Raw genomic sequence first — 27,928 nt, 5'->3', positions numbered from 1 at the left:
TAGCTGTTGGGCATAAATGTGAAGGCTATTGTTTCTGGAGTATTTTAGCTGTGGGATTCTCTTGCCTGTTCAGGAGAGTGTTTTGTTCTTAACTAAATATTCAACTTAATTGTTAGAATAATTAACATACTATTGTTTGTTGTGATTTTGTAGGCATTTACAGGACTGTCTCTTGTTTTCCTCTGTCATTCAAAACTTTCCTTGTCATCTTTTAATACTTTTTTGGTGTCCTTCCTGAGCAATACTTCCATAAATCCTCCCATAAGTATTTTGTAAGTATAATTCCTTAATAACAGGGGTATTTTTCTCTTTACCACTTGTCAGACAGAAAACAAGAATAAATATATTTGGTAGGCACAGATAACAATGAGCACAATAATGACTGTGAGAACTGTAAGCCATAGGGCACCCAATTCTCCATAAATTTCTCTCTCAAAGATCTAATGCATAAATTGTGCTGGGGTGACTGTTTATTTCTCTACCGTGCTGTGACAAAACTTGTTTCATGTTGCCTGCATTTATTATTATTTTTCCCCTTATAAAATGCAAAATGAATAAGACAGAACAACGAGATCATGTTACTGCTATAAACCGCTCAGTGCATCCAATCTAAGAGTAGCTGTTTTCAAAGATGAAAATGTTTTGAGTGTCACTATTTAGAAGCACAGGATCCCCCAGAAAACAGTGGCTGGTGTGTTCACTCAAGTTTCAAGCTGTTTGATCACATATGCTGCTGGGCACTCTGAACAGCAAAATATTTTTCTTCGCTTTGAAAACCTAATGTAAAAAAAAGGCAAAAAAGACCTTGCCTGGCTAGCTATCCACTGTTTTGTCAGTATCTAATTTTGATGGATGGATAGTTTTCTCTTGATGTAGAAGAATGAAATTAATTGAAAATAAGTAACATTTACAATTAAAGGAAGAGAAAGAAAGGGGGGAGGAGTAGGAGAAGGAGAAGAAGAGGAGGATGAGAAAAAGAAAGAGAAAGAGGAGGAAGAGAAGGAGGAGGAGGAGGAGGAGGAGGAGGAGGAAGAAGAAGAAGAAGAAGAAGAAGAAGAAGAAGAAGAAGAAGAAGAAGAAGAAGAAGAAGAAGAAGAAGAAGAAGAAAGAGAAAGAGAAAAGAAAAAAGAAAAAGAAGAAAAGAAAAAGAAGAAAAAAAGAAGAAAAGAAATAAAAAAGAAAAAGAAGAAAAAAAGAGGAAGGAGGAGAAGAAGGTCCAAAGCCATCCACCTAGCTTCTTTTCCAGGATTTGAAACTCTAGTCCAGCACCTTAACCACTATGCCAAACTGGCTCTATTTGTTCTGGAAGTGTTCTCTTCTAAAGAAAGGTAGAACATTAGAATTCAATGTCCTTGTTCTTATATCTCCTTCCCACATCAACTCTGGTTATATCATTGAAAGATTATGTAGACCAAATCCAATCTTGCATAACAGAAGCTGCACTAGTGTGATAACTCACAATTTAAACTCTTTTTTTTTGACAGATTGGATGGATAATGTAATCTGATCTCCAGTGTAAGCAGTCCACAACCAGCAAAAGTGAAAAGCATGGATATAATGCTTGGAGATTGTAAGAAGTTTTACATATAACGAGGGGGAAATTATTGTAAGTTGTAAAGTTGTAAGTTGATGACTATCTATAGTGCTTGAAGATGGATTAAATTACCTCAAAATCAAAATATTAGTTTTAATTTCAATACTTTTGGGAAAGAATTTAAAGATTTATTTAACCTAATTTTTTATGTGTTTGTTTGTTTATATCTCATATTTCTTAATTGCCAATTTTCCTCAAATACCTATATGCGTGTCATTAATATTACCAGGATCTGTTATTTATAGACTATAACTATATAATAGTAGTCTATAGATAGTCTATATCTATGTAGACTATAGACTACCTATAGACTACTTATAAGACTACATATAGACTATCTATAGTGTTTGAAGATGGACTAAATTACCCCAAAAGCAAAAAAAATCGTTTTAATTTAAATGCTTTTGGAAAATAATTTAAAGATTTATTTAACATAAATTTTCTTTCTTTGTTTGTTTATATCTCATATTTCTTTACCCCCAATTTCCCCCAAACATCTAAATGTGTGTCATTCATCTTAAGAGGAACTGTTTTGCACACACACACACACACACACACACACACACCATCTTTTTATTCTGAACTCTTGACTTCTATCATTGGGGGAAGGGGGATTAAAGGAAGAATGCATGAGAAATTGATTTCTGAATTTATACATTATGAATAGGATCACATAAGCTGTGCCTTGTGGTTGAAAAAGCTGAATATTTATGACAGTTAATTTTTTTTTTAAAAAAGCACATGGATTTGCTTTCAGACCTTAAAAATATCCCATTACCCTCAAGTCAGCAAAAACCTCACATTTCCTTTCAGAACTCATGAGAGGTCTTCTCCATGACCTGAGACTGCCATTCTTGTAGACCTGGAGCCAGGTAACAACACACCTTTAACTTCTGAGAATTAATTCAGCGCAATGCGCTGGGAATTCTTGCTCTTAAGGTGCTTGTCTCATTTAAGTATTTAACCTATTTTGACTCTTTCATTTAACCATTTGGGCAATCGGGGAACAAAACTGTTCTGAGCTCAGGGTCACAGTCTAGTCAAAGAAATCGCTCTTGCTAGCTATCCTGATCTCATTATCCCTGCCCTATGAATCTTTTAGATATATATCTCGGAGGCTTCTTCTGATCCCTTGACCTTCCCACAAGGCACATGTGAGCTCCCCAGAGATTTAGTGAGGCCTGTTGCTTTGTATGCTTGAAATCTCACCCAGCTTCATTTCACGAACACTTTGTTTCACTAACTTAACACCAACCCAGAGATGTAACCTCTGAGTAGAAGAGGTTGGCGTTCATTAATCATACAACATTATTATGAGCACATTTTAGGCTTACACACACAAACACACACAGAGAGATGCAAACACACTCAGGCACACATGCACAGATAACAGTTTTGCTTTAGAAATCTTCCACAGAATCTTCAGTTGTGTTAAACAACATCACTAAATATGTTTCTAAATCCCTATTATATTTCATTTGTTCATTTCATACACATCTGTATACAGCAATAGCAGGCTTATATACCGCTTCACAGTGTCTTATATTCCTCTTTAAGCGGTTTACAGTATCCTGCCTGCAACAATCTGGGTCCTCATTTTACCCACCTCAGATTGATGGAAGGCTGAATCATACTATTTTTCTTTGAAACTCCTTTGATCAATATGTAGGTCAAAATAATGCTGAAAAATAGTTCTATCAAAAGCTAATTTCAGTGTTACACTAGGCCAATTATTAACAGTAAACTCAGTTTTTCTCTATCCAAATTTTTAAAAAGGTACACCAATAAAGGTACATGAAAACTATAGTAACTCTATTGTAAAACAGCTTACAGTGCAATAACTTGTTTATTTTATCATAATCACAAAGCTGTCTATCACACAAAACCACAAATTTGCATTTGTGATGACTGTGGTAGTGAGATGTATGTTTCAAATAAACAAGCAGGGTATTCACATTTTAAAAAATGTTATTGAGGAATTTATGTTATGTATTCTATAGGGAAATATGCATAGGTCTTCCATAAGATGCAAGGCAAAAATTGATACATATCCTTTCTATTATTCAGATTTGTTAACCTATAGGCAAAAAAAACCCAGGTGAAATATTGATTTGTTAGCATGAATTGTACACTCAGCAGGATGTGTAACTATCTGCACAAGCTCATACATTTTTTTTTGTAAGTTTACTCATCCTTAAATTCATAGAGAAAGCAAAGCAAAATAATGACTACAAAGTATATAAAGATTCACATAACTGACAATCCTCTAGGATATGTCATAAGGACAGTCCTGTTCTTATAGTCAAATATAATTAGAATATATCACTTAGGTGGGACTCAGTTTTTATTCCTTTTCATGGGTGATGAATGGTGCATGCTTGAATTTCTGTATTAATATTTTAATTATTTCCAAAATTTAAATTTTAGAACATAGAACATAGTTCTGTCCAGTTGTGTAAATTTCTCAGAGATGGACATTGTTTTAGATGATGTATTCAACACTTTTGAGTATTGGCTGAGGAAAGAGCTCTCATTACACAAATAGGCAGAACTAGTTTAAGATGATTATTGAGGGTTTATTTTATTTAGTCTATCATATACCTCCTTCAGGCTTACACTATAGATAGATAGATAGATAGATGATAGATAGATAGATAGATAGATAGATAGATAGATAGATAGATAGATAGATAGATATAACCTGTTTCCCACATGAATGGAGGAAATGTGGAATTTCCAGAAGTCATGGATAGAGAACATTTTGAGGACCAACCTACTGAAATCCTAAGTATGTGAGGGTATTGTCACATTTAGTGTGCAAATTCCAGGATCATGCCATAGGTCATACCAAACCATCACAAATATTTGCAGTCTGCACTCTTGTTACTTTGTCATCAATGAGGAAATGTGTCATCACTAGAGGACAACCAAATAGCCAAGACTCTATGATCATATCCCCCTCAGCAAATCTGTGATGGAGGTTGAATCCACATCTCTTATTTGTAGAGCACCTTCTGTGAAGCTGAATTCACATTTCATTCTTCATGTCATTGTCATGAAGATGACCTTATAAATTTTGCGGCAGATTTTTTTTTACCATGGCATCTAGTATTCATCTGGACTATTTTATCAAATCAACAGAATCTGAATCAATGTTCAAATTGAGATCATCCAAGGATAAATAGGGGAAATATACCCATAAAAAAACATGTTTTGGGGCCATCTTGTCTGAGCTGGGAAACTAAGCAGGGTCATGCCCAGTTCATGTTTGGATAAGAGACCACAAGGGTTTCTGAGACTAAATTGAGAAACCAGTGAATTTCCTGGAAGAAGGCAATGATAACCTACTTCTCTGCTAGGAAAACTGCATGGATGTGTTCATGTGATCAACAAGAATTAAGGTCATTTCACTATGAGTGTTTTTAGTCATACAGGGATGAAGGGGTGAAAAAAAAAAGGAAATGTACATCAGTTGTAGGTATCCCATTCATAGCTGGCGTAGGCCCTGTGAATATAATCTCAAAACGTTTTGCACAGAACTGCCAGGAAATGCATGAGTTTACTAGAACTAAGATCAACTTTATGCATGGTTTGCTCTGCATATTGTCATGAAGCAAAATAAAAGAGGATTTAGGGAACGAATTAAGAGGGTTTTTTTTATGCATATGCATAAATAAGCCCTTTACATGGCCAACTAACTGAATCTCCTCTCTTACGGAAGACTGACTCAATCAGCAATACCAATTCTTACGCTTTCATGAGCTCTTTCATGTGCAAAATATTTTGTGGACTTGAAGAAGAAGGATTCAAATGGAATCCAGGATCACTTCTACTCTATATTCCATGGAGGAAAAAAGAAATAAGACCAGCCCAGGTGCCAAGATTCTCAGTATATCATCAGTTTTAATCTAATATCCCTAGCTCCTTTCTTATATGTAAATGGACATTGTCCTTGAAATCATTCTTGCCTTCTGGTGGTTTTATACAGAATAACAGAATTGGAAGGGACCTTGGAAGTCTTCTATTCCAACCCCTGCTCAATTTTATACCATTTTAGACAAACAGTTATTCAGTCTCTTCTTAAAAGCCCCTTGGAGCATCCATAACTTCTGCAAGCAAGCTGTTCTACTAGTTGATTGTTCTTATTGTCAGGAAATTTCTCCTTAGTTCTAGGTTGCTTCTTCTTTGTTCAATTTCCATCCATTGATAGAAACCAAACAAAGGTTTAGTTCCCTCAGTGGATAGAAATGATCCATTAGTAAATGATCGTAGTCTTCCATCCATTGATGAAAACATTCATTGATGGATCATTTCAATATGGAAAGTGGACTGCTATTACTTCCTTTTGGTTTGTTTCTTAGTGTAGCCTACAGATTTACAGTAGTACATTCTGGAATCTGCCATTAAATAGCCTAAACATTAATCAGGTTTGTCACTACTTAAGCCAGGCAACTGCTTGTCAAATATATCGTGTGGCACTGATGAAACACCGTGGCTTATCAAATGCCCAAATATCAGGCAGGGTGTACAAAAAAAATTTCTGATCTTCCCAAGTCTAGCTGGAAGTGATAAAGATATGCCTGGAAGACATCTCACAAATATTTCCACTTGTGTCCTTTCTTCATATTGTTGTTTCCACACATACACACACACACAGCCTGGAAACATGTTAGATCTTCAAATCATAAGTAATCAGACCAGGAAAATAAATGTGATTTTTGTTTTTAATTGTGTAATCCTTCGGATCGACTTTAGGACCTTTTTTCCTCAAGTTCTGATAGAACTCTTGACAGAAATTCAATAATCTTAATTTAAGAGAAGGAGGGTTCATTAGTGGGTATCGTAACTTTTGAATTTTAGACAGGTGACTTTTTGCCTCATTCCAAAATAATTGCTAAGTCAAGAACTGTCTGCTTCAACCTGTCAGGTTTCTGTGCATCCCTGGGCTGAATAGGGACATTTATTAAGTTAAACATCTGGTTGATATCGTATTTACATCAACATTATTTATGCATGCAACTCAGGAAAAATAATAATTTTTTTTATGTCTCTGGTGTTTCTCAACAACTCCATTTCTGCAAGAAAATTCAAGACAAAGCATCAACGATGTAAAAAACAATTTCTGAAACTTTATTGTATTTTTTTTTCCAAAGTACATTTAGTAAATGATCGTAGCCTTAAAATCATCAGTTAAAAAATACGGTTGAAAGAAGTCCACATAGTAATTTAAGCAAAGTTTAGTTCCAATACAGACTTTTGAAGTCACAGAATATAAATATATACACAGTTATATGAATGCAATAAACTTGCAGTTACATTAAGATATATATATATATATATATATATATATATATATATATATATATATATATATATATATATATATATATAGTGTAAATAAATAGAAGGGTTTTTGATTTGACAGGCATACTGCTTTACATTTAAATTGATTAATAAAATAAAACAAGGAATGTACAGTTTGCAAGTACAGTCATTTAAAAAAATGTTCATAGAACTGTTACAAAGTTCTGTTTGATAGAGGTTCAGTCTTGGCATTCATCAGTTTGGCAAATAAGTCCAGAAACACACTAGCCCATATACAATTGTGTTGTGCTAGTCCATTGGTTCATATTGGTTTCATGAAAGGGACATTAGAAACCATTTTTGTTTTAACTAGAAGCAATTCTCTTAAATGAAAGGCAACTGGGTATCATCGATGCTTTGCAAAACTGGTGTCTGCTATTTCAGCACTACCATCCTGAAGCATTATTTTACTTCTGTACAACAGAATGGATAACATAGCATAGACAAAAACTTAGATCAATGCATAGAGTTTTCTTCTTTTAAATCTAAACTAGTTATATGATAAATACAGAGCAACGAGACAGAAATATAAGTTATGTCACAATTTTGCAGCTTTTCTTTTATATAAGAATATGTTTATAAAAAGTGTGTCATTAAACAACATTGTGAAGCTAAGCAACCCTATTCTGGATCAAGGAAGGACTACAATCTCCTATTGCATGGATGGCTGCTATGCGTGTAGTTGAGTTTTATTTATTTCATTATTACCTTACAGTGTCCATATCATATACATGTTACAAGAATAATTTAAGAGCACAGAGCCTACCAACTATTAAGGAATAATCATTGGACACATTCACATTTGTGTGCTAACTGGCTAATGGTAACCATTAACTTTTTCTTTCTTTCAATGAAATATTACCACTACATCCAAATTAGAAGTCACGAGAAAGTGCCAAGAGCAACTAAGGCTAAAATGCAATAAAATACACTTGGGACTAAAGCTCTTTTAATTCAGTGGGACATCTTGTAGGTGTTCATTTCCTTTCCCCTCACCTTTCTGGGAATATTGATTAAGGAGGCAGAGTGATATATCACTAGCTTAATCTATCAAAGTCATCTTGTTGTGGACTGAATTTCTTTTTCCGTGTTTTGACTGGATCTGCAATATTTGGATGTCTGTGTGGGTCTTCCTTACTAACAGAATATGTATGAGCAGAGGAGGTTAAGAATTTTTTTCCCCATGAAATTCCAGAATGAGAATGTTCTTCTCCATATGCTTCCTCTTCCCAAGATCCCAAGACTTGCAAAAAATGTACCTTTGTCAATACATTTCTCTTCCCTTACCAAACCCTCATGACCTTTGATCCAACTACTTGCAACCATCTAGATTGGATACCTTCCTAGAAAGGACTGGGGTGAACTCACAAAATATTCCCCAAACTGGTGTTTGGGACTTTTATATTTTTCAATCTTAACAAACAAACAAACAAACAAAAAAGCAAAATCTCCAACATTTTTTTTTAAAAAATCCAGCAGTTATCTCACGTCTACAATTTAGGTGACCTCTAGGTTAAAGCACATTCTTGCGGTTTCATGCAATAACACAGGATATTAGTATGTTGCATGTTTAACTGCATATTTCAGCCCGTGAAGATAACTCCTAGTTTCCACATGGCAAAGCTCTTTCTTTATTTCATTTGCCTGATTAGCACTGAAGGAGCAAAAATTCTACATGTAGTCCTCAACTTATAACTGTGATGGAGAATGGAATTTCAATTATAAAACATTGTAACTGAAGTGCTGCATGACAAGATGTGATTTTATGACCATTTTTACAATGGTTGTAAAGTCAATCAATGCAGTCTTAAAGCAAAACACATAGTTGCTAAGCAAAACTCAGAATAGTTGACCAATTCCAGCACGTCCAATGGGCATGTTCTACTGGAAAATGGGGGGGGGAGGATACATAATAACTCATGGTCACATGACCACACAACACTGCAACCAGTTGTAAATGTGAGCTGGTTGCCATGACCCCTCACATGACTGCAGGGGTGGGCAGTCATAGTTTCAAGAATGGGTTGTAAGTAGCTTTTGAAAGATCTGTTGTAAATTGAGGACTACCTGTAGTTTCATTTTCTCCTTACTAGATTTCCAATACAACAGAGGTTTGGAACCCCTGGTCTGTGGACCGATACCAGGCCATAGCATGCTAGAAACTGGGCTGTACAGCCCCATCCACAGAATGCAGGCAGCATACAAAACCCCTCCACCCCATGGAAAAATACCTCTCTTGGTGCCCAAATGGTTGGGAGCCTCTGCAGTACAGTAATTTACATAAGGGAACTTTCACCAAGAATTTCAAACAGTTGTCTTTGGAGTAGTACAGTAGTGACTCAGGTTGCATAATAATTCACAGTGTCGTCTTTAAACTGAGTAAAAAACAAGTCTTCTTTTTTTTTTTTTTTAAGGAGCATAATGTATCTTTTCTTTTATGTACATTGAGAGCATATGCACCAAGACAAATCCCTTGTGTATACAATCACACTTGGCCAATAAAGAATTCTATTCTATTCTATTCCATAAACTTTTTCGGGGTGAATTTCTTAGCATCTCCCTCAGCCATACTGAAGCACAATCAGCCTCCTTTATGGATCTGCTCCATAGTCAAAGTGCTTTGGGTCAAATGGATCCAACAGGGAAAAGGACTTCATCTTTCAATTGACCCAGGGTAAGCCCCAAATTAATATAATTCTCTTTGGAAGGCAAGTTCTCAAAGTAACCAGGAGAAGGAGGAATTGGAGGTGACCATGTTAGGGCTGTTTGAGGTACAGAAGCTACAGTTCTTGTGATTTTCTCTTGGACACAGAAACCAAAGTCCTAGGAGATTCTCGATTGTCCTGATCATGGTTCTCCCAAAGATGCTTTTTCAAAAAGCAATCGCACTTTCTTGGGGTGTTCTCTTTTTCCTTGAAAACATTTTGCTTCTCATCCAAGAAGCTTCTTCAGTTCTAACCTTCTATCCCCCATCATTTAGTCAGAACTGAAAAAGCTTCTTGGATAAGAAGCAAAACACTTTCAAGGAAAAAAACAAGAAAGGCTAATTGCCATTTAGAAAAGTACCTTGGGGACACAGGAACAAAAGTGTTTGGGTTCTTGTGTTCTCTAAATGATTTGAAAAACGCCACCAACCTGGAGATGATATTTCTCCTGGACCTCCACAGCGACATCTATGCTATCCTTCCATACTTAGCTGGATGTTTAGATATTTTTGCCATCAGATAGTAAACCATGGATGACCTCTTCTAGATCATCAGGTGGGAGCAGAAAGTAGGGTTACGGTTAGAGGGAAACAGAAGGAAATGACCATTCCTGCAGCAACTTTTTATGTAGTAAATACTGCTGTGAAGTGAAAGAAAATGCTATTCTCCATTTAATTTACCATTTGAGGCCCATTTTGGAGTCCTTCCAAAATAAATAAGTCTGAGGTTTTGCTGTTGATTTATTCTTTTTTGTATGTGTGTGTGGTACTGAACAGTCTTAATATTATGGGAACTGCTTTGTTCAGGCAAATACAGTAGTAGCTCTTAAAATGAGGAAATTATTGGCTTCTTACTTTGAAGTGATGACTTTTCATCTCTACTTGAGAAAAAAGACTGGCCCTCAAAGGATTTTGCAAAAAAGAGGTCCCACCTATCCCCCAACATTACTCCAACCTGTGTATGTGTGTGTGTAATGTGTGTGTGTATAATTTGTCCACAGCTACAAAACCAGGTGAATATAGTTAAAGATTAACAGCTCATTTCACATTCAATTTTACTTTGCACTCAAAGCAATAGCATATTATTTTCAAATATAATATTCTCAATCAACAATTACAGGCAGTCCTTGATGTATGACCACAACTGAGCCTAAAATGTCTGTGGTTAAGTGAATTTTGTCCCTTTTTTATGAACTTCCTAGCCACTGTTGTTAAGTGAATCACTGCAGTTGATAAGTTTGGAAGTTGGTTTGTTGAGTGAATCTGGCTTCTACCCATGAATTTTGCTTATCAGAAGGTCACCAAAGGGGATCACGTGACCTCAGGACATAGTAACAGTCATAAGTATGAACCAGTTGCCAAGCATCTGAATTTTGATCACATGATCTTAGGGATGGTCCAAAGGTGGTAACTGAAAAATGGTCATACATCACTTTTTTTCCAATGGCATTGTAAATTTGAACAGTCACTAAAGGAACTGTTGTAAGTTGAGGACTCCCTATACCTGCCCTATCAAAGACAAAGTCCTATCTAGGACCAAGAAAACAGAACTACCTTAAATTGTTTTCAACTCACTGATCACACTCACTTGCACCTATCATTTGTAAATTTTTTACCAATAGATGACTGTTACATTTGAAACATACTAACCTCACAAATATCTAAAGAGAAAGGAAATTAGAAGACAGACAAATAATTTAAGAGCTCGCTGTATCCCCAAATTTTATGCCTATTTCTCTGACTTCTACATCCTGAATTTCCCCTACAGGGTACTATTCTACTATATCATTGCTATAACAAATGCAAAAAAAAAAGGTACTAAACCAGAGTTAATCTCTGAAGACACTATAAAGTGTTTTAATTTTAAAAAAATGCATTTGGCAATCTAAAATCAATTTAGCAGGGTTCATCCCTCCTGGTAACAATGCTAGCTAATTTCAACCTTATTTGGAGAGAAAGATTTACAAGGCAGAGCTATTTTCTGTTTTGAAAGATGTCTGAACTGTCAGGAAACAAATGGAAATAAACCTCCACTTCAGGCTTAACCAGAACCAGATATGAGCCTCAAATGCAAATTGAAGTTGAAGAAGATCTCTTGAGTTTTGATGATGTTAATGATGTGTTTCCTACATGTTCCTAATGCCTCAAGAAATTCAGTTACGACTGGTCTCTGACTACAATTGATTTGCTACTGACAATTCTAGGGATGAACTGATGTTGATCTGATCTAGCTCTGAAAACTTTTTCCTCAGTCCAATGTGACATGTTTTCAAGAATGAAGATGAATATAATACATCTGTCCCAGAATAATGTTGCACAATCCAATCTGGGCTGGTTACCAGGATCAGATATTTTGTCTTCCAAGCTTTCAGACTCATTCTGGAGTTTATCTTCAAGGAACTTCTCTTAAGGGCTCCAGCATGAGTCCAAAAGTTAGGAAGACAAAACCTCTGGTCCCAGAGACTGACCCAGACTGGATCCTATAACCTATAACGTTTTTTCTGCCCCTTCATACTCTTCATACAATAAGTCTTCAGCACTCACAGTATTTTTCCCCAAAGCAATTTTTACCTCAGAACAAACAAATGCACTGAAAGTCTACAAAGGAGAAGAGTCTAAATCAAGGGTCTTCAAACTTCCCTCTCCCTTCCATGAAAATTAACTATATAATTATATACTGAATATTACATTAAATATACAATTCATTCATCTCTTTTTGACATTTACAAAGGATATCTATATCTATATCTATATATCTATATATCTATTTCTATCTATCTATCTATCTATCTATCTATCTATCTATCTATCTATCTATCTATCTTTCTATCTATCTATCTATCTATCTCTTTCTACACATATATACATATACATATATATGCATACATGTTACTCCTGTGCATGGAGCCCAGGTACACTGGAGATTACACAAGCATCTTGCCATTGGCTTAGACCACTTGATTTTATCCACTGCCTCCATTCTTTTTTGTAATCATTTGATTATTTTATGTAATTCTTCAATGCATGTTTAACATGCTTATATGCCACCTGAATTAGGAAATGACTCCTGGTGATGTGAATTGCTGGTGTTGTCATTTTATTGCTTTTGATTGGCTGTCTTTATTGTAGACAGCTCTGTTTTTTTTTTAAATGAAAACTCTTATAAAATGTAAAAAAAAAATAATCCATCTATCCCTCAGTAATAAAGTAAGCCTGAAAATGGAACATTGCTTAATTTCTTGATGCAAAGGGAGAGGAATGAGCATGCAGGGCTGACACATATATCTCTTTGGAAAGTAGACTGTTAAGATATTTGCTGAGCTTTCTTGGAAAAGGTTTAAATCATAGAAATCATAGGATTGTGGAGGTGGAGGAGACCGTACAGGTCATCTAATCCAGCTCACTGCTGAATGCAGAATCCACCAGGACATCTCTGACAAATGTTAGCCAACTTCTGTTTGAAGAACTCTTATGAGAAAAAAATCACCATGCGGCAGCCTGTTCTAATACGAACAGTATCAAGAAGTCCTTCTGATGTACAGTCTGAACCACCTTATTGTAATTTTTACTTCATTTGCCCTGATCTGGCCCACAAGGGAAATAGAGAATAAGTCCATTCTTCCTTTAATGTGCCAGTTATTTAAAGATACTGCTATATACTCCTGTCAGTTGGCTTTCCTGTAGACAAAATACACCACTGATCTTTAACTGTTATCCACTGAGTTTAATTTCCAGATCTCTCACCATCTCAGTGGGCTTCCTCTGAATAGTTCTTGCTCCAATTTTGCTCTTTCCTTTTTGAATCATGACACCAAAAGAGTATACCACCATCTCACTATGACTAATGGTCCACTTGATCATTTCTGAGAAGGCTTTATCAGTTTACTTGATAAAATGTAGGGTAAAATTCTCTGATCCCTTTTTTGGAAATAGCCCTCAATTTGCATAGAAGATTGCTGAGTCAAAGAACTGAAAATTCACATATTTGTCATCCTTTGTCTTTCTTTCTCTTTGTTTGTTTTTAACCCTGGCAGCTGAAATGAATATAGGAATGGGGGAAAGTGCTGAAAAAGCCCAAAAAGTCACCTAAGATGTGAATGAATGGAAAACTGTGTTACACATTCAAAAAAATCCACAAGATCACTTCATATTGCTAGCTTCAAATCCCTACCGTGAATTATCAGAACAAGTTGCAGAAGCTGATACAACCTGACAAAGGTATGAGTCAAACATGGGGTAGCTGTGTAGATGTATCTGCTAGAAGATATTGTTGTGCATCTCACCAAGTTGTCTCTCTGACATGGCCAGCTATATAAATTTGATTAATAGATAACAAATAAATAAATCCAGGCCTTAATCCAGGCCTAAGGATGGACAATTTCAATTAGAAGTCATGTCCCAATTCACTTAACTTAATCTTAAAGTCTGTTTTAAAAATCTTCCAGAGAAGCCTTAGCTCAAATGATTTTTTCTGCTTTAGAAGAATATTATTACAATAATAATAGACCGGTTATTTAAAATGTATATCTCTTACAACTTGTGAAATATTCCGTTACACACATCTCCATCACCTGAAGCTTGCATTTTATGGGAAAGTTCTAATCAAGGCATGAGAACACTTCAAAATGCATAACCATATTATTATCCAAGCCAGTTGACTTTAGTTATCTTATCGGGGCTTTTTTTTTTTTTTAAATGAAACTTGAATGCCAAGCCCAGGATGAAAATAAACCCAGAACAATGAAGGCAAGTGGGTGGATATCTTGAAGTTGACAAGGTAAACAGAACAACCTATCTTGGCATTCCAAACAGCTGCATTTGAAAATCAGGATTTTGCTCCTATGGACAGGACCTCCCCTGCTTGCAAATGACAAGAATGGCAACTTAATTGATATTCAGAGAGTTTGAATGCCTCTCCCCACAGGTTTTAAGGATGGGAGTCATCAAAACACTGGGATTTCTCTGCATTCACATAAAGGCAAACTGAATGTTCTTAACAAAACAAAAAACAAAACTTTAGATGTAGTACACCCAAAACAGCACTGCCAAAACTTTATACAAATCAATGTATGTCTTTAAACTACAGAATGGGTTGCCCACTGAGTGGACAATGCAGTCACCATCTAGATGGTGTCCAATTGATTTATGAATGCTAGCCAAGGGAGCCTGGAACTTTTTCTCATGCCGAGTTACTATATCCTACATGTTTTCACACATCTTAGGACCATTCTGTATTCTAAGTATTTGTGGACATTGTCTATTCTGTAGATGCAACTTGAAAAAGATGAGTTTGAGAATCCAAACTGGATTTAGTGATGGAGTTAAAAATGGTTACCGCTACCTAATTTTGATACCAAAACAATTGTGACATCTCCAGTCAAAAGGGCTTTGTATACGAGAAATGAGATTCTGCAGGATTTCCAAAGCTTTAGCAAAAGAGCTGGAGTTTCATGGCAGTGACTCCATGGAGACAGACTATGAATTAGTTCTTCTCTGCCAATGATTTTGTTATGGGTCTTAGATGAGTAAAAGAAGCCACAGGGAGAGCCAATTTCTGTCATTCAGGCCAGAATGAAATCAAACATTTAGAGTGTGTGTGGTCCATTTCAAATGCTATAACAGTAGAAACTCTGCAGCTGGCAATAAAGGAGCAATGGAGACTTCTGAATCAGGCAAACCCTGATTTGAAATCCTGAGTTGGTTCAAACTGATGATCTAATTCAATTCAAATTCCTAATTTGATAAATGAATCCAGTTTAATTTGGCTTTTCAAACTGAATTACCAGACTGACTGGTAGTTTGGACACATCCAGTTAGACCCTTTGAACTGATTTGGTCCTGATGTTATTTGGAGAACTGACCTAATACATTAATTTGACCAAACTGCCTTAAACCAAATCTCCAAAGCCCTAAAAGCAGTAGCATTATATCAAAATATCCACTCTTTCTTCTCCTGTACCAATGATGGCCATGCTATGATTCCCCGTCTCTACAATTTTACAGAATTTCATTCATCATTCATGAACACCAACCATGACAGTATTTCCAAAAATGAGAATGTCAGCTTAGAAGCCATTTTTCTTTGAGGTTTCTGGGCTGCCACATTCAATGCCTGGGAATTTGGGAGGGGGATTTCAAGGACCAGTGGAAAATTAGAAAAACAACATTCCTTTTTCAGAGAGTCAAGGACATGTTACTCTGCACCTGGAGAGGAGTGCCTGGGGATAGTGTCCAGTTGGAACAAAGTACTGGACCATGTGATGAATTATTGGGTGCAGGCTTTACGGGGTTGGATTTTGGATTCTCTTTGGGTTAAAGAAAACCCAGAAATCTCAGATTCAGGTTTTCCTCAGATGTGCCAATATGACATCTCTAATAAAATGGATCTTTGAGAAGATGACAGTCTCAGAGTCTTTTAATTTGGAAGTTGTTACTTGGAACTATGACATTAACCTGAATCTCTAAATCTTCAACCAGCTTCCTGGGGACTGGGAGCTGTCCGGGGTCCTGAGCCCCAAACGCCAACCTGCCAACTGGGCAGCATGAAGACTCAAGAAAGATGGAAGAGAAGGCGACAATTGAGGAGGGAGCTGTGGGGATTGACGCAGGGTCCCTCTTTGGGACCCTGTACTCTCCTCTGAAGAAATGGTGCAAGCAATTGAAGCTGTTGAGGCAGAATGGTGACAAGGCACTCAACCCAAGGAGCCAGAGTCCTGTCGTGGTCATCATATGACAGAGAACATATCTACACAGGCAGAGCATCAGAGAAAACTGGTCCCAAAATCAAAATACTTACAAAGGGCCATCATTACTGCCTTAATCAATTATGAAACAGGAAAGTATTTATTTTTTTTAAAAAAATGTTTCTTGCTTGTAGCCTGGAACTAGGTAGTCCCATCCCTACATTTAAAATGACCTATTAAGCAATTAAGCTGAAATTCTCTTGAGTAATTTTTTCTTAGCACAACAGAGTGTTAATCCTTTTAAAAATGGATGGAATTTAAGATCTTGTCTCCCTTCTGATCTGTTCTTCTGGTAAGAGTATCTGCAACAACTTAAGTGTATGTTAGGAATTATTAATAATTACAACTGTAATTTCTCAGTCTATGGAGGGGGTGGTAATGCATTTATTAAATTGTTTGTTGGCCCCATAAGCTAGAAAGTGTACACAGGATGACTTTCGGTATACACAGCACTTCTTAACCGTAATGCACACAGACACTCAACAATGTGTAAACTCAGCAATCCATTTTGCTTGGAATTACTTTTTGTTTCAATTTTTCAATTGATTTTTAAAAAACAGCAACAATCCATTTAAACCAAAGATGACTTTCCTACCTAGGGATACTGATGTGTCTTGCCAGATTCTACTCTCCAATTTTTGTTAGCAATGATTATGACTTTCTCTTACCAGAAATCTGTTATAACAAACTGTACATAGTTTGATAATGCTCTCACACATGTGTGCCCCTTAGAATGATCTTAAAGCAAAATTATCTATGTCAATGATAATTTGCCAGGAATCTGCCAAATGTAATAAACATTTCCAAGGATTTCCAAAAAAGTAAATGTTGGAATAAAAAAGTACTTCCTGGTCTTTCACTATCAACCTTTCCATTTTCAGACAACGAATATCTTAAAAACCAAAATCTGGGTGGTCCTATCTGGATCACTACCAAAGACAAACCTGTGTATTTGTGGGACTACTTGGTTTGATTGACTTCACACATAAAGCACTGTAATCATCTTCACGTTACTGCTACTCTAATCTTTCTTATTTAACAATTATCAGGTTACATACAGAAATACTGGGACAATGGACATGTCCCTGTGACTTTTCCCTAACATCAACACAAAACACTACTTAAGGTTATTAAGAAGGGGTTGATACAGTAATGCCCTTCAGTCAATTTTAGGTTGGTGTTTTGGAGTTTTGAGAATGCATGCTTGGAAGGACACCCAACTCCATTCACTAAAATATACAGGTTTCAAATAAATTTACCTGGCATCCTTTCTACCTCTCCCATAATACTTTGCCTTTAACTATATCTTCCTGGCAGGTGGGAACACTTTTAAATAAAGTGCTGTTGGGCACCCAACTATCACTTCTTTATTTTATAAGTGGCCTAGAAGCATATTTGAAATGGATGTTAATTACCGAGTCTAACTCTTTTGCTCTGAAGCATGCAAACGAAGGAGGAGGAAGAGGAGGAGGAGGAGGACGAGGGGGGGGGGGATAGGTATTTTGAGAGGAAGCAGTAATTCTGTGAATAGTTCTCTTTATGGACACTACCATTCCAGGCAGAGTCTGTTATTGTCTGCAATTCAGGTGAAACTCATCTCCAGAAAAATTTATCCAGGAAATCCAACACGTATTTATCTGTGCATCACTATATTCAACATTTATTGCTGTCTGTATATCAAATTCCATTTGGCTTTTTTTTTTTTTTCAAATAAATGTTTTCTACTGTGTCTGTAAGGCAATGAGAAGACAACTGAACCATTCTGTGGAGAAAAGGGAAATGTCCTTTCTCATTCTTAGGCTGTCCTTCTTCATAAAGATTTTTTAGGAAAGAACAAAACATTACAGTTCGTTTTCTGATAAACAGCCTCCCTACAGCTGCAAGAAAGAAAAAAAAAACTGATTTGCTAAAAGGGTAAACAAACACGTATCGCCCACACATTTGATTTTATTGCATCCCTTACCTAATTTAATTTAATCCCTGTTAAAAGTATTTTTTTGAAAATGAAACAATGAGGCCCAAATGCATTAGAAATTTGAGAACTGGCTCTTGGCATGAGTAATGTACAAATATGGAAGAAACATTCAAAAGTTAAAGAGATTTCTTAGCTGGGATGAGGAGAAAGAGACAAAAAACATACCCTCATGTACCTAAAAGTTTATCATCTCCCATACTCTACTTAATGGACTTCCTGGGTTATTTATTTAAATATTTAAAGCTCATCTGCTGCCTGTGAAGGTTTCAAGATGGGTTACAAGCCATAAAAGATATATGGAAGCAGTAATATGAAAACAAAATAAAGGACCCAAAAGAAATGACCATCATCCAGAAAAGAATGAGGGAATCATAAGAGCTGATCAGGATGTGATTTTTAAGCCCCAAATGTGTTGATTCAAAGCCTTCGCAAACATTAGCCACCAAAGACAAGATATTCCAACTGTAGGTGAAAAAAAAACTAGGGGAGTTTAGCATTTCATTTAAAAAGGTGTAAATTAGTCAAGACGGACTGTCAAACTATTTAGCTCAATGTCCATGGTCTAGTAACAGATACAGGACATTGTGATGTTTAAATGTAGTGCAGCATGTGTGTGTGTGTGCTTCTTCCTTAATATTCTGCATTTGAAGACAGGAATACATAAAGATCAGTAGCAATAGCCAATTTTCCTGGCCTACCACTTATAGCATAGATTTATTGCAACACCCTTAGGTGCAATTTTGTCCTAGTCCATTAATCCTCTCAATCCTCTCCAAATCTTAGGGACTTGTACGGAGTAATCTTCAATTGTTGTGCTGCAGGAATGCCAGGAAAATCTCACTTATCTTCTAGGCAGAAAATTACAATAGGAAGTCTGTTAAATTGGACTCTTAACTATATCCAGTCAGGTAGCTCCTGCTTATTGCAGTCCTAACTCAGAGCTATGGTGTCAGAACAAATTATCACTAGCATTGGAATGCTGATGCACCAAATTAATTTGGTGCCTCCTAGAGCCTTACTGATTCAGTTCCCAGATGATGGCCAAACTTGATAGATTTAAAGAGCCTTTGGAGATGGAATCAACACATCATGAAGTGTGACTTCATTCCTTTACGTATGTCAGGTTTCTGCTCCCACTGGGGATTTCTATCATTTGAGAACAAGCATGTACCCATACAATGTTTGGTTGAATTTGTGCAAGAGAGATTTCTGTCTGCCTGCGGTATATAGAAACAGGGTTTCTTCACTCTTCTGATATGTCCTTTGTTCCTTAGACACATTGTCTCTCTTCCCAAAATATACAAGATACCAAATAACCCTAACAATTTGAGTTTCACCTTTCTTATTTTCAGTAATTCCATACTCAACATGCCCTCCAACTGCCAACTCTTGTTTTGTTTTGTTTTTTTCTTCCTGGAAGGACTGAACAAATAAAACTGGCAAATCTCAGTTTCTACTTCAGGGCCATTAAATATTAATTGTTAAGCTCAAAAGGATGGCTTGCTTGTTTTGTTATGTTTTTAACTGTAGGACATTATCCTTTCAAAGTCCTTCAAACTGAAGAAAATGTGTTTACTTCCAGGAGCAACTAACAACATTTGTTTTTTGTCTGTGGCCATGGCCGAAGTAGTGTCTGATTCACAAATGCCTGTTCAATATTTGATGGCATGGGCTAGGTTAACCTTAAGAATACTTCTGGGTGTGCACAGCTTTCCCCTTGCTGTAGAAGAATTGCATTCCTTGGCAACCACTATACAACTCAAGAATACAGTTTCTTTCTAAAGCATGAAGGCAAATTCCAGAATTGTATAACTGGCTCCCTCAGGGTGCGTGGATGTTTGGACTTCAAGACAGAGTTGTTTCAAGCATTTTTACACAACTTACACTCTAAAGTACATTACATTAAAGTAATCTCCTTCCAGCAGAGCTGGGTGCCATTAAAATGGTAATGGGGCCCAAAAGAGATTTGTTTCTGTGAGACGGAGAGAGTAAGGGAGAGGGAAGTTTCTTTGTAAACCTCAAAGTGACCATGTTTGACATTAAATTGCACAGAGGTTTTATGTCAACAGCTCTCATTGTGCTTGAATGGTTGTTCTTCAGAATAAGCAAGGAAAATAGTAATCCCAATCAGCATTCATATGAAGCTTGGAATTATGAAAGGAAACAATTTTTTGACATAGCCAAACAGACAGATGTTTTCCTAACTCCTGTGAATGCAGATAACGATGCCTGGAATTGTGAGTGCTAATATTCTATATTTAGATGTTCTTTAATTGAGCTTCTCCTGCAAAATTCCAAATAAACAGTCTCTTACTTTGTTGAGACTAGCAAACAAAGATCAAGAATAGCAGTAGCAATAACAGATTTATGTACCATTCCATAAAGCTTTACAGGACTCTCTGAGTGATTTAACAGAGTCAGCCTATTGCCCCCAACAATGGGTCCTCATCTTGGAAGGAAGAAAGCTGGTCATCATCAAACTTCTGGCAGTCAGCAGAAGTAGCCTGAAATACTACATTCTAAGTACTGCACCACCATGGCTCTTAAGCACTTAAGAAAGTGAAGGATTGCATAGCTAAAGGAATTGTGGCATGCAAGTTCACAATGCATCACAATATCCAATGGAGGAAAGAAAGTTGGATAGCAACCCCTATAATCACAATAGGGGAAATTTTTCTCTGATCCTTAAACTGTTCACAGATTGAAACTATAAAGTAATACTGGCAATTCTGTCACTTGGGAGATAGTTGCCTTCTCCAGGGCAAGGTGAGAAAGAAACATGGGACTTCAAGGCCATAAGCCCATAATTGACCCAGTTGGATGTATTTACAGCTTTCCAGTTTATAAATGATAATCTGGCAAATTCTTTAAAAACCAAAAGCTTCTTTGCAAATTAACTATAGAAAGATCAGTAAAGTTAATTTTGACAATGTTTTTCAATTAGATATAAAAGAAAGGGATTTTTTTTCCTGAAAACCTAACACTTTTTAAATTGGAATACCGATCCTGTGGCACACAAAATCCGACAATTGCTCCAAAGTTATAAACCTGTCCAAAAAGTCTAAATAAAAACAAACAAATTTCCTAGCTCTTCTGGCAACAGGTATACCTGAATTGAAGAAGTATTCAATGACTGCAATGCACAAATTAACTGAGTATACCTGTTTTTTTCCCCCATAAATATGGAGAAGCTGAATTCATGGATGACATCTCTGGCAACATGGTGTCCTCCAATGTGGACATCAACTAGCTTTGTGTTTGATAAGTTGCAAATTAATTTATCTGAAAGTTGTCAGACAGATGTTTTAAGGTGGACACCAGGTGTGGTATGCCTCCAAGAATGATCCTACATTTTTACCAGGCCATCCTCCTGTTACCCCTTCAGTTCAAGAGACAGGATTGCATTTTCTTACCCTTTCAATGTTGTCCACATATGTATTTGCTGAAAAATACCATTTTTCAACCTCCTTATTTCATAATAGTTGCAGAGTTCTTTGACCAAACATTGCACTGAGAAACTAGAATCTTTATTTCAGTTGGCACCATGTTTGGTGTATCATTAGAATCATGGGGTTGGAAGAGACTGTGGGAGTCTTTTAATTCAATACTCTATCCAGGGCATGGATATCTGAGCTTGTTTAAAAACCTCAAGGAGCACCCTTCACTTCACAAAACAAATTGTTCTATTCCATAAAACTATCCTATTGAGAAAATGCCAACTTATTTCATATCTGAATCTTTCTTTCTAAAGCTTCTACCAGTTGGTTTCAGTCCTACCTTGACTACTACCATGTTTTCCCAAAAATAAGACCTTGCCTTATATGTATTTTTATCACCAAAAAAGGCACCAGGTCTTATTTTTGGAGGATGTCATCCACTGACTAACCTCACTTGTGCATGTCACCCACTTTCCACTGTCAGAGGCCTTCAGGAACTTCTTCTTCTGCAGCGGAGAAGGCTTTCCTGAAGGCCTCTGCAGCCGATAACAGAGCTCTGGATTATTGGAGGCCTTTAGGAAAGCCTTGCCAGCCTTGCCAGCTGTAGAAGAAACAGGCTGGCAACGCAGGTGTCAGGATGTGCGAGGCACGGCTACAACTATCCAAAGATAAATAGTAGGGCAGCTCCATCCCGCATCCCCAAGCTAGCTTATTTTTTACCTGTGCACCCTGGAGTGGGTAGGATCTTAATTAGGGCTTATTTTGTGGTAGGGCATACATTGGGCACACATGTAAAAATCAAGCTAGGACTTACTTTCAGGGTAGGTCATATTTTCAGGGAAACAGGGTATAGACAATAAATCCACACTCTATTCTCTGTAACATCTCTTCAAATATTGTAAAAATGCTGTTATTTTTCCTTTTGACCTCCGTTTTTCAATTTTGCATCACCACTTGTTTTAATCATTTAGCCACCAAGGCCCTGCTCTCTGCACTCTTTCCAATGTATCAGCATGTTTCTTAGATTGTAGCAACCAAAACTGGCGCAGTATTCCAGGTATGAATATCAGGGCAACACAGAACAGAGCTGTTATTTCCCATGAACTCAATGTAATCTCTCAGTTGATGGAGCTCAGAATTCATTGGCTTTTGCAGCTCATGATTTATCTACCAAGATACTTTACATCTTCTATGAACTTCCATGTTCAAACAAGAGGGATAATATAATTTGAAACAAAAAAATTAATGTAACCTCTGTGCAAAAGTTTTGATGAAAGCAAAGAGGACGAAGATGTCACCACCCAGGAGCATCTTTCCTCTCTTTCATCCACATGTGCCTACAGTAAATGGTGTTTATGTTTTCCATTGAGGATTAAGCTGACGTTGATAAACATCCAGGGGAAACTAAATAAAATTGATTACATGTCCAGATATACTCCAAAATGTTCATTTCATTGTAGCTGTTTACAACAATAAGAGAGAATTGTGGCACATGGCAAAGCCCTTGAAAACCTTAATTTGGTATTGCATCTTACACACTCAGCTTGGTACATAATTTTGCTACCACGGTGTTTGTCAAAACAATATGATTTAATTTACATTGATTGACTGTTTGTTTCATGAATTGAAGCTACTGATTCTTAATTTTAAGTATTAAATAGTCTAGGCAATTTAGATTATCTTTTTCCATCTCTCCCCTCCCTTCTCCTTTTCAGCATCTGAAGTCATAATCCTCATTTTTGAGGTAAAGGCAATGCTACAATAGAGATGCCTTAAAAAAAAGTATGAACCAAACCAGGATATGATTGGATATAAAGCAGAATGATATATCTATGTACCAATAATTTGTTCCACAAAGAAGAGTTGTGTTCACTATGTTCATGATTAGGTACAGAAAAGGTTAAATATCTCCATACAATGGAATACTAACAAAAATCACCTCCTATATAGATACCCTTGTGGTATAATGTTTAATTTACATCTGAGCATTTTTAGATGATTGTGGAAACAACAATAGCAATAACACTTGACTTATATACAGTACTTATATACTGCTTCATATTGCTTTACAGCCCTCTCTAGTTTACAGAGTCGGCATATTGACCCCAACAATCCAGATCCTCATTTTACCAACTACCGAAGGCTGAGTCAACTTTGAACCAGTCAGAATTGAACTGATGGCAGTCAGCAAAATTAGCCTGCATTCCAACCACTGCACAACCACAGCTCTTAGGAAAAGTTGCTTTGTGTTTGTTTATTAATGGAGTCTTTTTATAAAGTTCTAACTATATTAATGTTGTGATTTCTATATTATTATTATAATTACTATAGCTTTACATCTAAAATTCAGAGGATAGATAGATAGATAGATAGATAGATAGATAGATAGATAGATAGATAGATAGATAGATGGAAGGAAGGAAGGAAGTGGTAGGAAAAGAAAGAAGAATATGAGCTATATCTTATTGGGAATAATAAATTAACTCTTGTAACACATAGCCAAACGAAAATATGAATCTTAGGGAGTAAATCCTGAAGAAATAAAATAAAAATGGTAGGTGCTTAAAATAACAGAAGAATTCAACTGGAAAGTCGCTGGCTGTCATTAACAAACCCTTCATGGCATAAGGCTAGGTTATTTGTGGACCACCTATATCCAGTTATTTCTGCCTATCAAAAATTTTAGAATAAAAATCTAAAATAAAAAAAAATCATAGAACCATCTATAAACCACAAAAGATGATGAAACCAAGTGCCAGCTTGCGGGAATACTGTAAGTTGTTTGAAATCTCCATCCTAGCCCTCTGCAAGAGAGCTGTGTAATGTGTAAAAAGTAGAGGTGGGATTCTACCGGTTCTGTCTGGCTCTGTAGAACTGGTAGCTGCCCGAGGCTAGGATCAAAATTTACATCCTCCACACAAATTCTAAGGACAGGACATGACCTTTAGGACGTAATAGGATTAACCCATCACTATTAGAATAGCAATAGACACCAGGCTCACTACACTGCATAATTGTTGTGGTTCGCCGGCAGCTGGTGCAGCCGGCAGCAGAATCGGACAGTGAGGAAGAAAAGGAACCAGTCAGGGAGTCTGGAGAAGACTTGGACGAGGGTCCTGCATCCAATGCAGGGATGGGGCCAGGACCATCTGGGAGTAGGGTGCTGCCTTCAGAGCCTTTGAGTCTGGCAGCAGTATGCATGTGCACAGAGCTACTAGAAGGTGAAAGCAGCTGAACCAGAAGGGGCGACTCAGGAGTAAGGCTGGGAGGTGATTGCCCCTCCCACAAGGGATAAGAGTCAGACATCAATGATGAAATCTTTGCAGGAAGCAAAGTAGTTTGATAGATTCCAAGTCGTCCTTGAAGCTCTGTGTACTCTGGTTGGTTTTTTTTTCTGGTACTTTGATGGGTTTCTGTTTTAATTAATCGGATACTTCTGTCTTTGGCAACATTCCACAACACTGAAAGGCGTGTGCTTATTTTGGGGAACTGTTTATAATTAGTTCTGGCTGGGAATGAAAGTAATTCCCAGCATTGCAATAAAATAGGTTTTGCTTTTAAAACAAATTTAATATTAATTCCGTTTGATGAAGCTTGGGTCAGGACAACAATCCCCTGCAGCATTTGAGAAACTGTATAAAAATCCTTGCACTCATCAAGTTAATTTGTCAGTTGTCCCAGAACCACATCCTGATTCTGCTCATCAATAAACAGAACCTTTCTTTCCAATCAGCCTCCATTTTATTTCTGGCATGGAACTGAACCAGATAGATTTTTCTTCAAACATTCCGACATTGTGATGGCCACCTCTTCTGCTCTGCAACTTGCATTGTTCAACTTAGTTGAATGACCCCAGGTCTTAACATTTTCCAAGAAAGAAAAAAGGTCTTCTACATTACTTTTTATATAGATGTTGTTCTTACTGCTATATGTAACATGATGTCTATATTTACTCTAATCTAAATTTCAAGGAGTAGGTGATTTTTCCTAATGGGGAATACATCAACCTCTTCTCCACTATCATGAAATTTAGTGGCGAAGTCAAGACTACTAAGTGCAGATCCTTCTCCATTGCGGCCCCAATTTTTTTGAACTAACTTAACCTGGATAGCTCTCCGATGTTGGCTAGGCGGAACATGCCAAAGTGCTTTCTAAAATCATTTAAATATATTTCTTTATTTATTTGATTCTATGAATGCCCATTTCTCCACAATGATTCTAAAGGCTTACAGCATATAAAAACACAACCCAAAATGACATCATAGCAGCATAATTAATAAAGTACAATTAGAACTGCTAATTGTTATTGAGTTACCTTTAATTTATTTACTTTTTTAACAATGGTTCTAGTTATCTTGCTTATGTAGTTGTACAGTGGACATTTTGTTCCTGGAAGCTGTTAAGAAACCTCAGATTGTGGCAGTCTGAAAGCCTAATAAATAAATTATTATTAGATTTATTAGGTTATAAATTATGTATAATTATGATATTGTGTTTATTGCAGATTTATTTGGATACGAGCTCTAAAAAAAAAAAAAAAGCATCTGAGTTGGGCCAGGTTATATAATAAAAAAAATGTATCTGGAAATGAATAGATTCTGGGCCTGTATTTGACAGAATTTGAGCCAAATGCCTTCCAATATTCTTAGCATTTTGAAAGGTTATAGATCACGGTGGAATTCTTGGACCACTGCTAAATATTATGCTTGTACCCTGAGGCAGATTGCATCTGCTCTTTTCCCACAATCTGTGGATTCCCCACCCCCCCACAATCAGATGACATTTTAAAGAGAGCATTTTCAAATCCAGCAAAACAGGAGGAAAATAAGAAAAAAAAATTAGGCCCCCTGAGTATCCCTGGGAATGTTTGCCACACAACACTTCTACTAGTTTGTAAAATTTACAAACATGGCGGAACGCTCATTACCTTAGCAAAACTCTGTTTTTTTGCAATTAGCATAAATCACATCCTGACAAAATGGGCATTAGGCTGAAATGCCAGTGTAGCTTCCAAGCCAAAAAAAAAAAAAAAAAGTGTTGGAGGAAAGACTTGGAAAGCTTCACGATGGCAGGAAAAGAGAGGTCAAAGTTTCTGGCTCCATTCCCACTTTTCTTTCCTGCTCCTACCATACAGTGCCAGAAATTTGGACTGCAGCAGAGAAAAGACAGACTGCTCCCCTCCCTTAATACTTGTCTCTCCCTTCCCAATACGCTTTTCCAATTCTACTTGGTTCGATATGGCAGATTTTTCATTTTCAATTTCAGTGGTGATTGACAAAATCTGGCCATAGGAATTACCCATTCATTGGACCGCAGGAGACAGAATGCTAGGAAACTACATTGGTAAATCTCAGTATCTTATAAGACCAATACTGGTCTGGAAAGTAATATTTTGAGTTTGGGTAAAGAAGGCTACCTGTAAATTTTCTGATTCTGATCCCCTCAGAATTTCCTGTGAAAAATGTCCAACCAGATCCTCAATAAAGAGTAACTTCTGTGCTAAAAATAAGAGTTTTCAGGCCCATTGTTCTGGGTTTGCTCGAAGGTATAGCAAGGAAAGACAGAGCAACAGAAAGGAATGGCAAAGGAACAGCAAAGTAAAACAAAGCCATTGTCAAGCAGGTTTGTTCCAAACAATAAATTCGTCAATTTTGTATATATAATAATGAACCCATTACTTCTGAATGTACCTGTCTATTAGTCATGGAAATCAAATGTTGCTGGTATATATTACCTGTGTGTAGTCTCTCTCTCTCTCTCTCTCTCTCTTGTCCTCTCCACCTCCCTCCTGTCCTCTCCCTCTGTGAGTGTGTGTTTGTGTGTGTGTGTATTTATATGTTTCTTTACACACCTAAAAATAAACTCATACTCTTTGTGACTGGTGTAATAAGCAGTACATTATGAACGCTTATCCCCTAATAAAGATTATTAGTTTTGAAGTTTGTAGTAGATACTATGACTAACAAATTGAAAAATATTCCCTTTTTTTTCACAGAGATGTAGCTGATATGGGAGGGAACATCTTATCCTTTCTACATAGTTTTCTACAAGCAAGAAGATGTATTTCTTCATTTACACAGAGATCCCCAATAATGTTGGATGTGAATTTAT

At 36.6% G+C, this 27,928-nt stretch overlaps 1 protein-coding gene across 3 annotated transcripts in view; it reads right to left on the bottom strand.

The window, feature by feature from the left end:
• PCDH9 (protocadherin 9) overlaps positions 1 to 27,928 on the bottom strand; it is a 799,375-nt gene that overhangs the window by 733,493 nt on the left and 37,954 nt on the right. Inside the window, exon 3 of one of the 3 annotated variants that reach the window (XM_026705324.2) lies at positions 26,013 to 26,249. The exons of the other annotated variants lie outside the window; for them this stretch is intronic. Coding sequence (XP_026561109.2) covers positions 26,217 to 26,249 — 33 coding nt within the window. The 3' untranslated portion in view covers positions 26,013 to 26,216. Of the gene's footprint in view, positions 1 to 26,012; positions 26,250 to 27,928 lie in introns of those variants that run through there. 3 annotated transcript variants of the gene reach the window in all.

The sequence above is a fragment of the Pseudonaja textilis genome, chromosome 8, assembly GCF_049901715.1.
Source record: "Pseudonaja textilis isolate UNSWEBS1 chromosome 8, rPseTex1.2, whole genome shotgun sequence".
NCBI classification, from domain to species: Eukaryota; Metazoa; Chordata; class Lepidosauria; order Squamata; family Elapidae; genus Pseudonaja; species Pseudonaja textilis.
The sequence above is the reverse complement of the archived record's forward strand: the minus strand, read 5'-3'. Positions and strand labels throughout refer to the sequence as shown.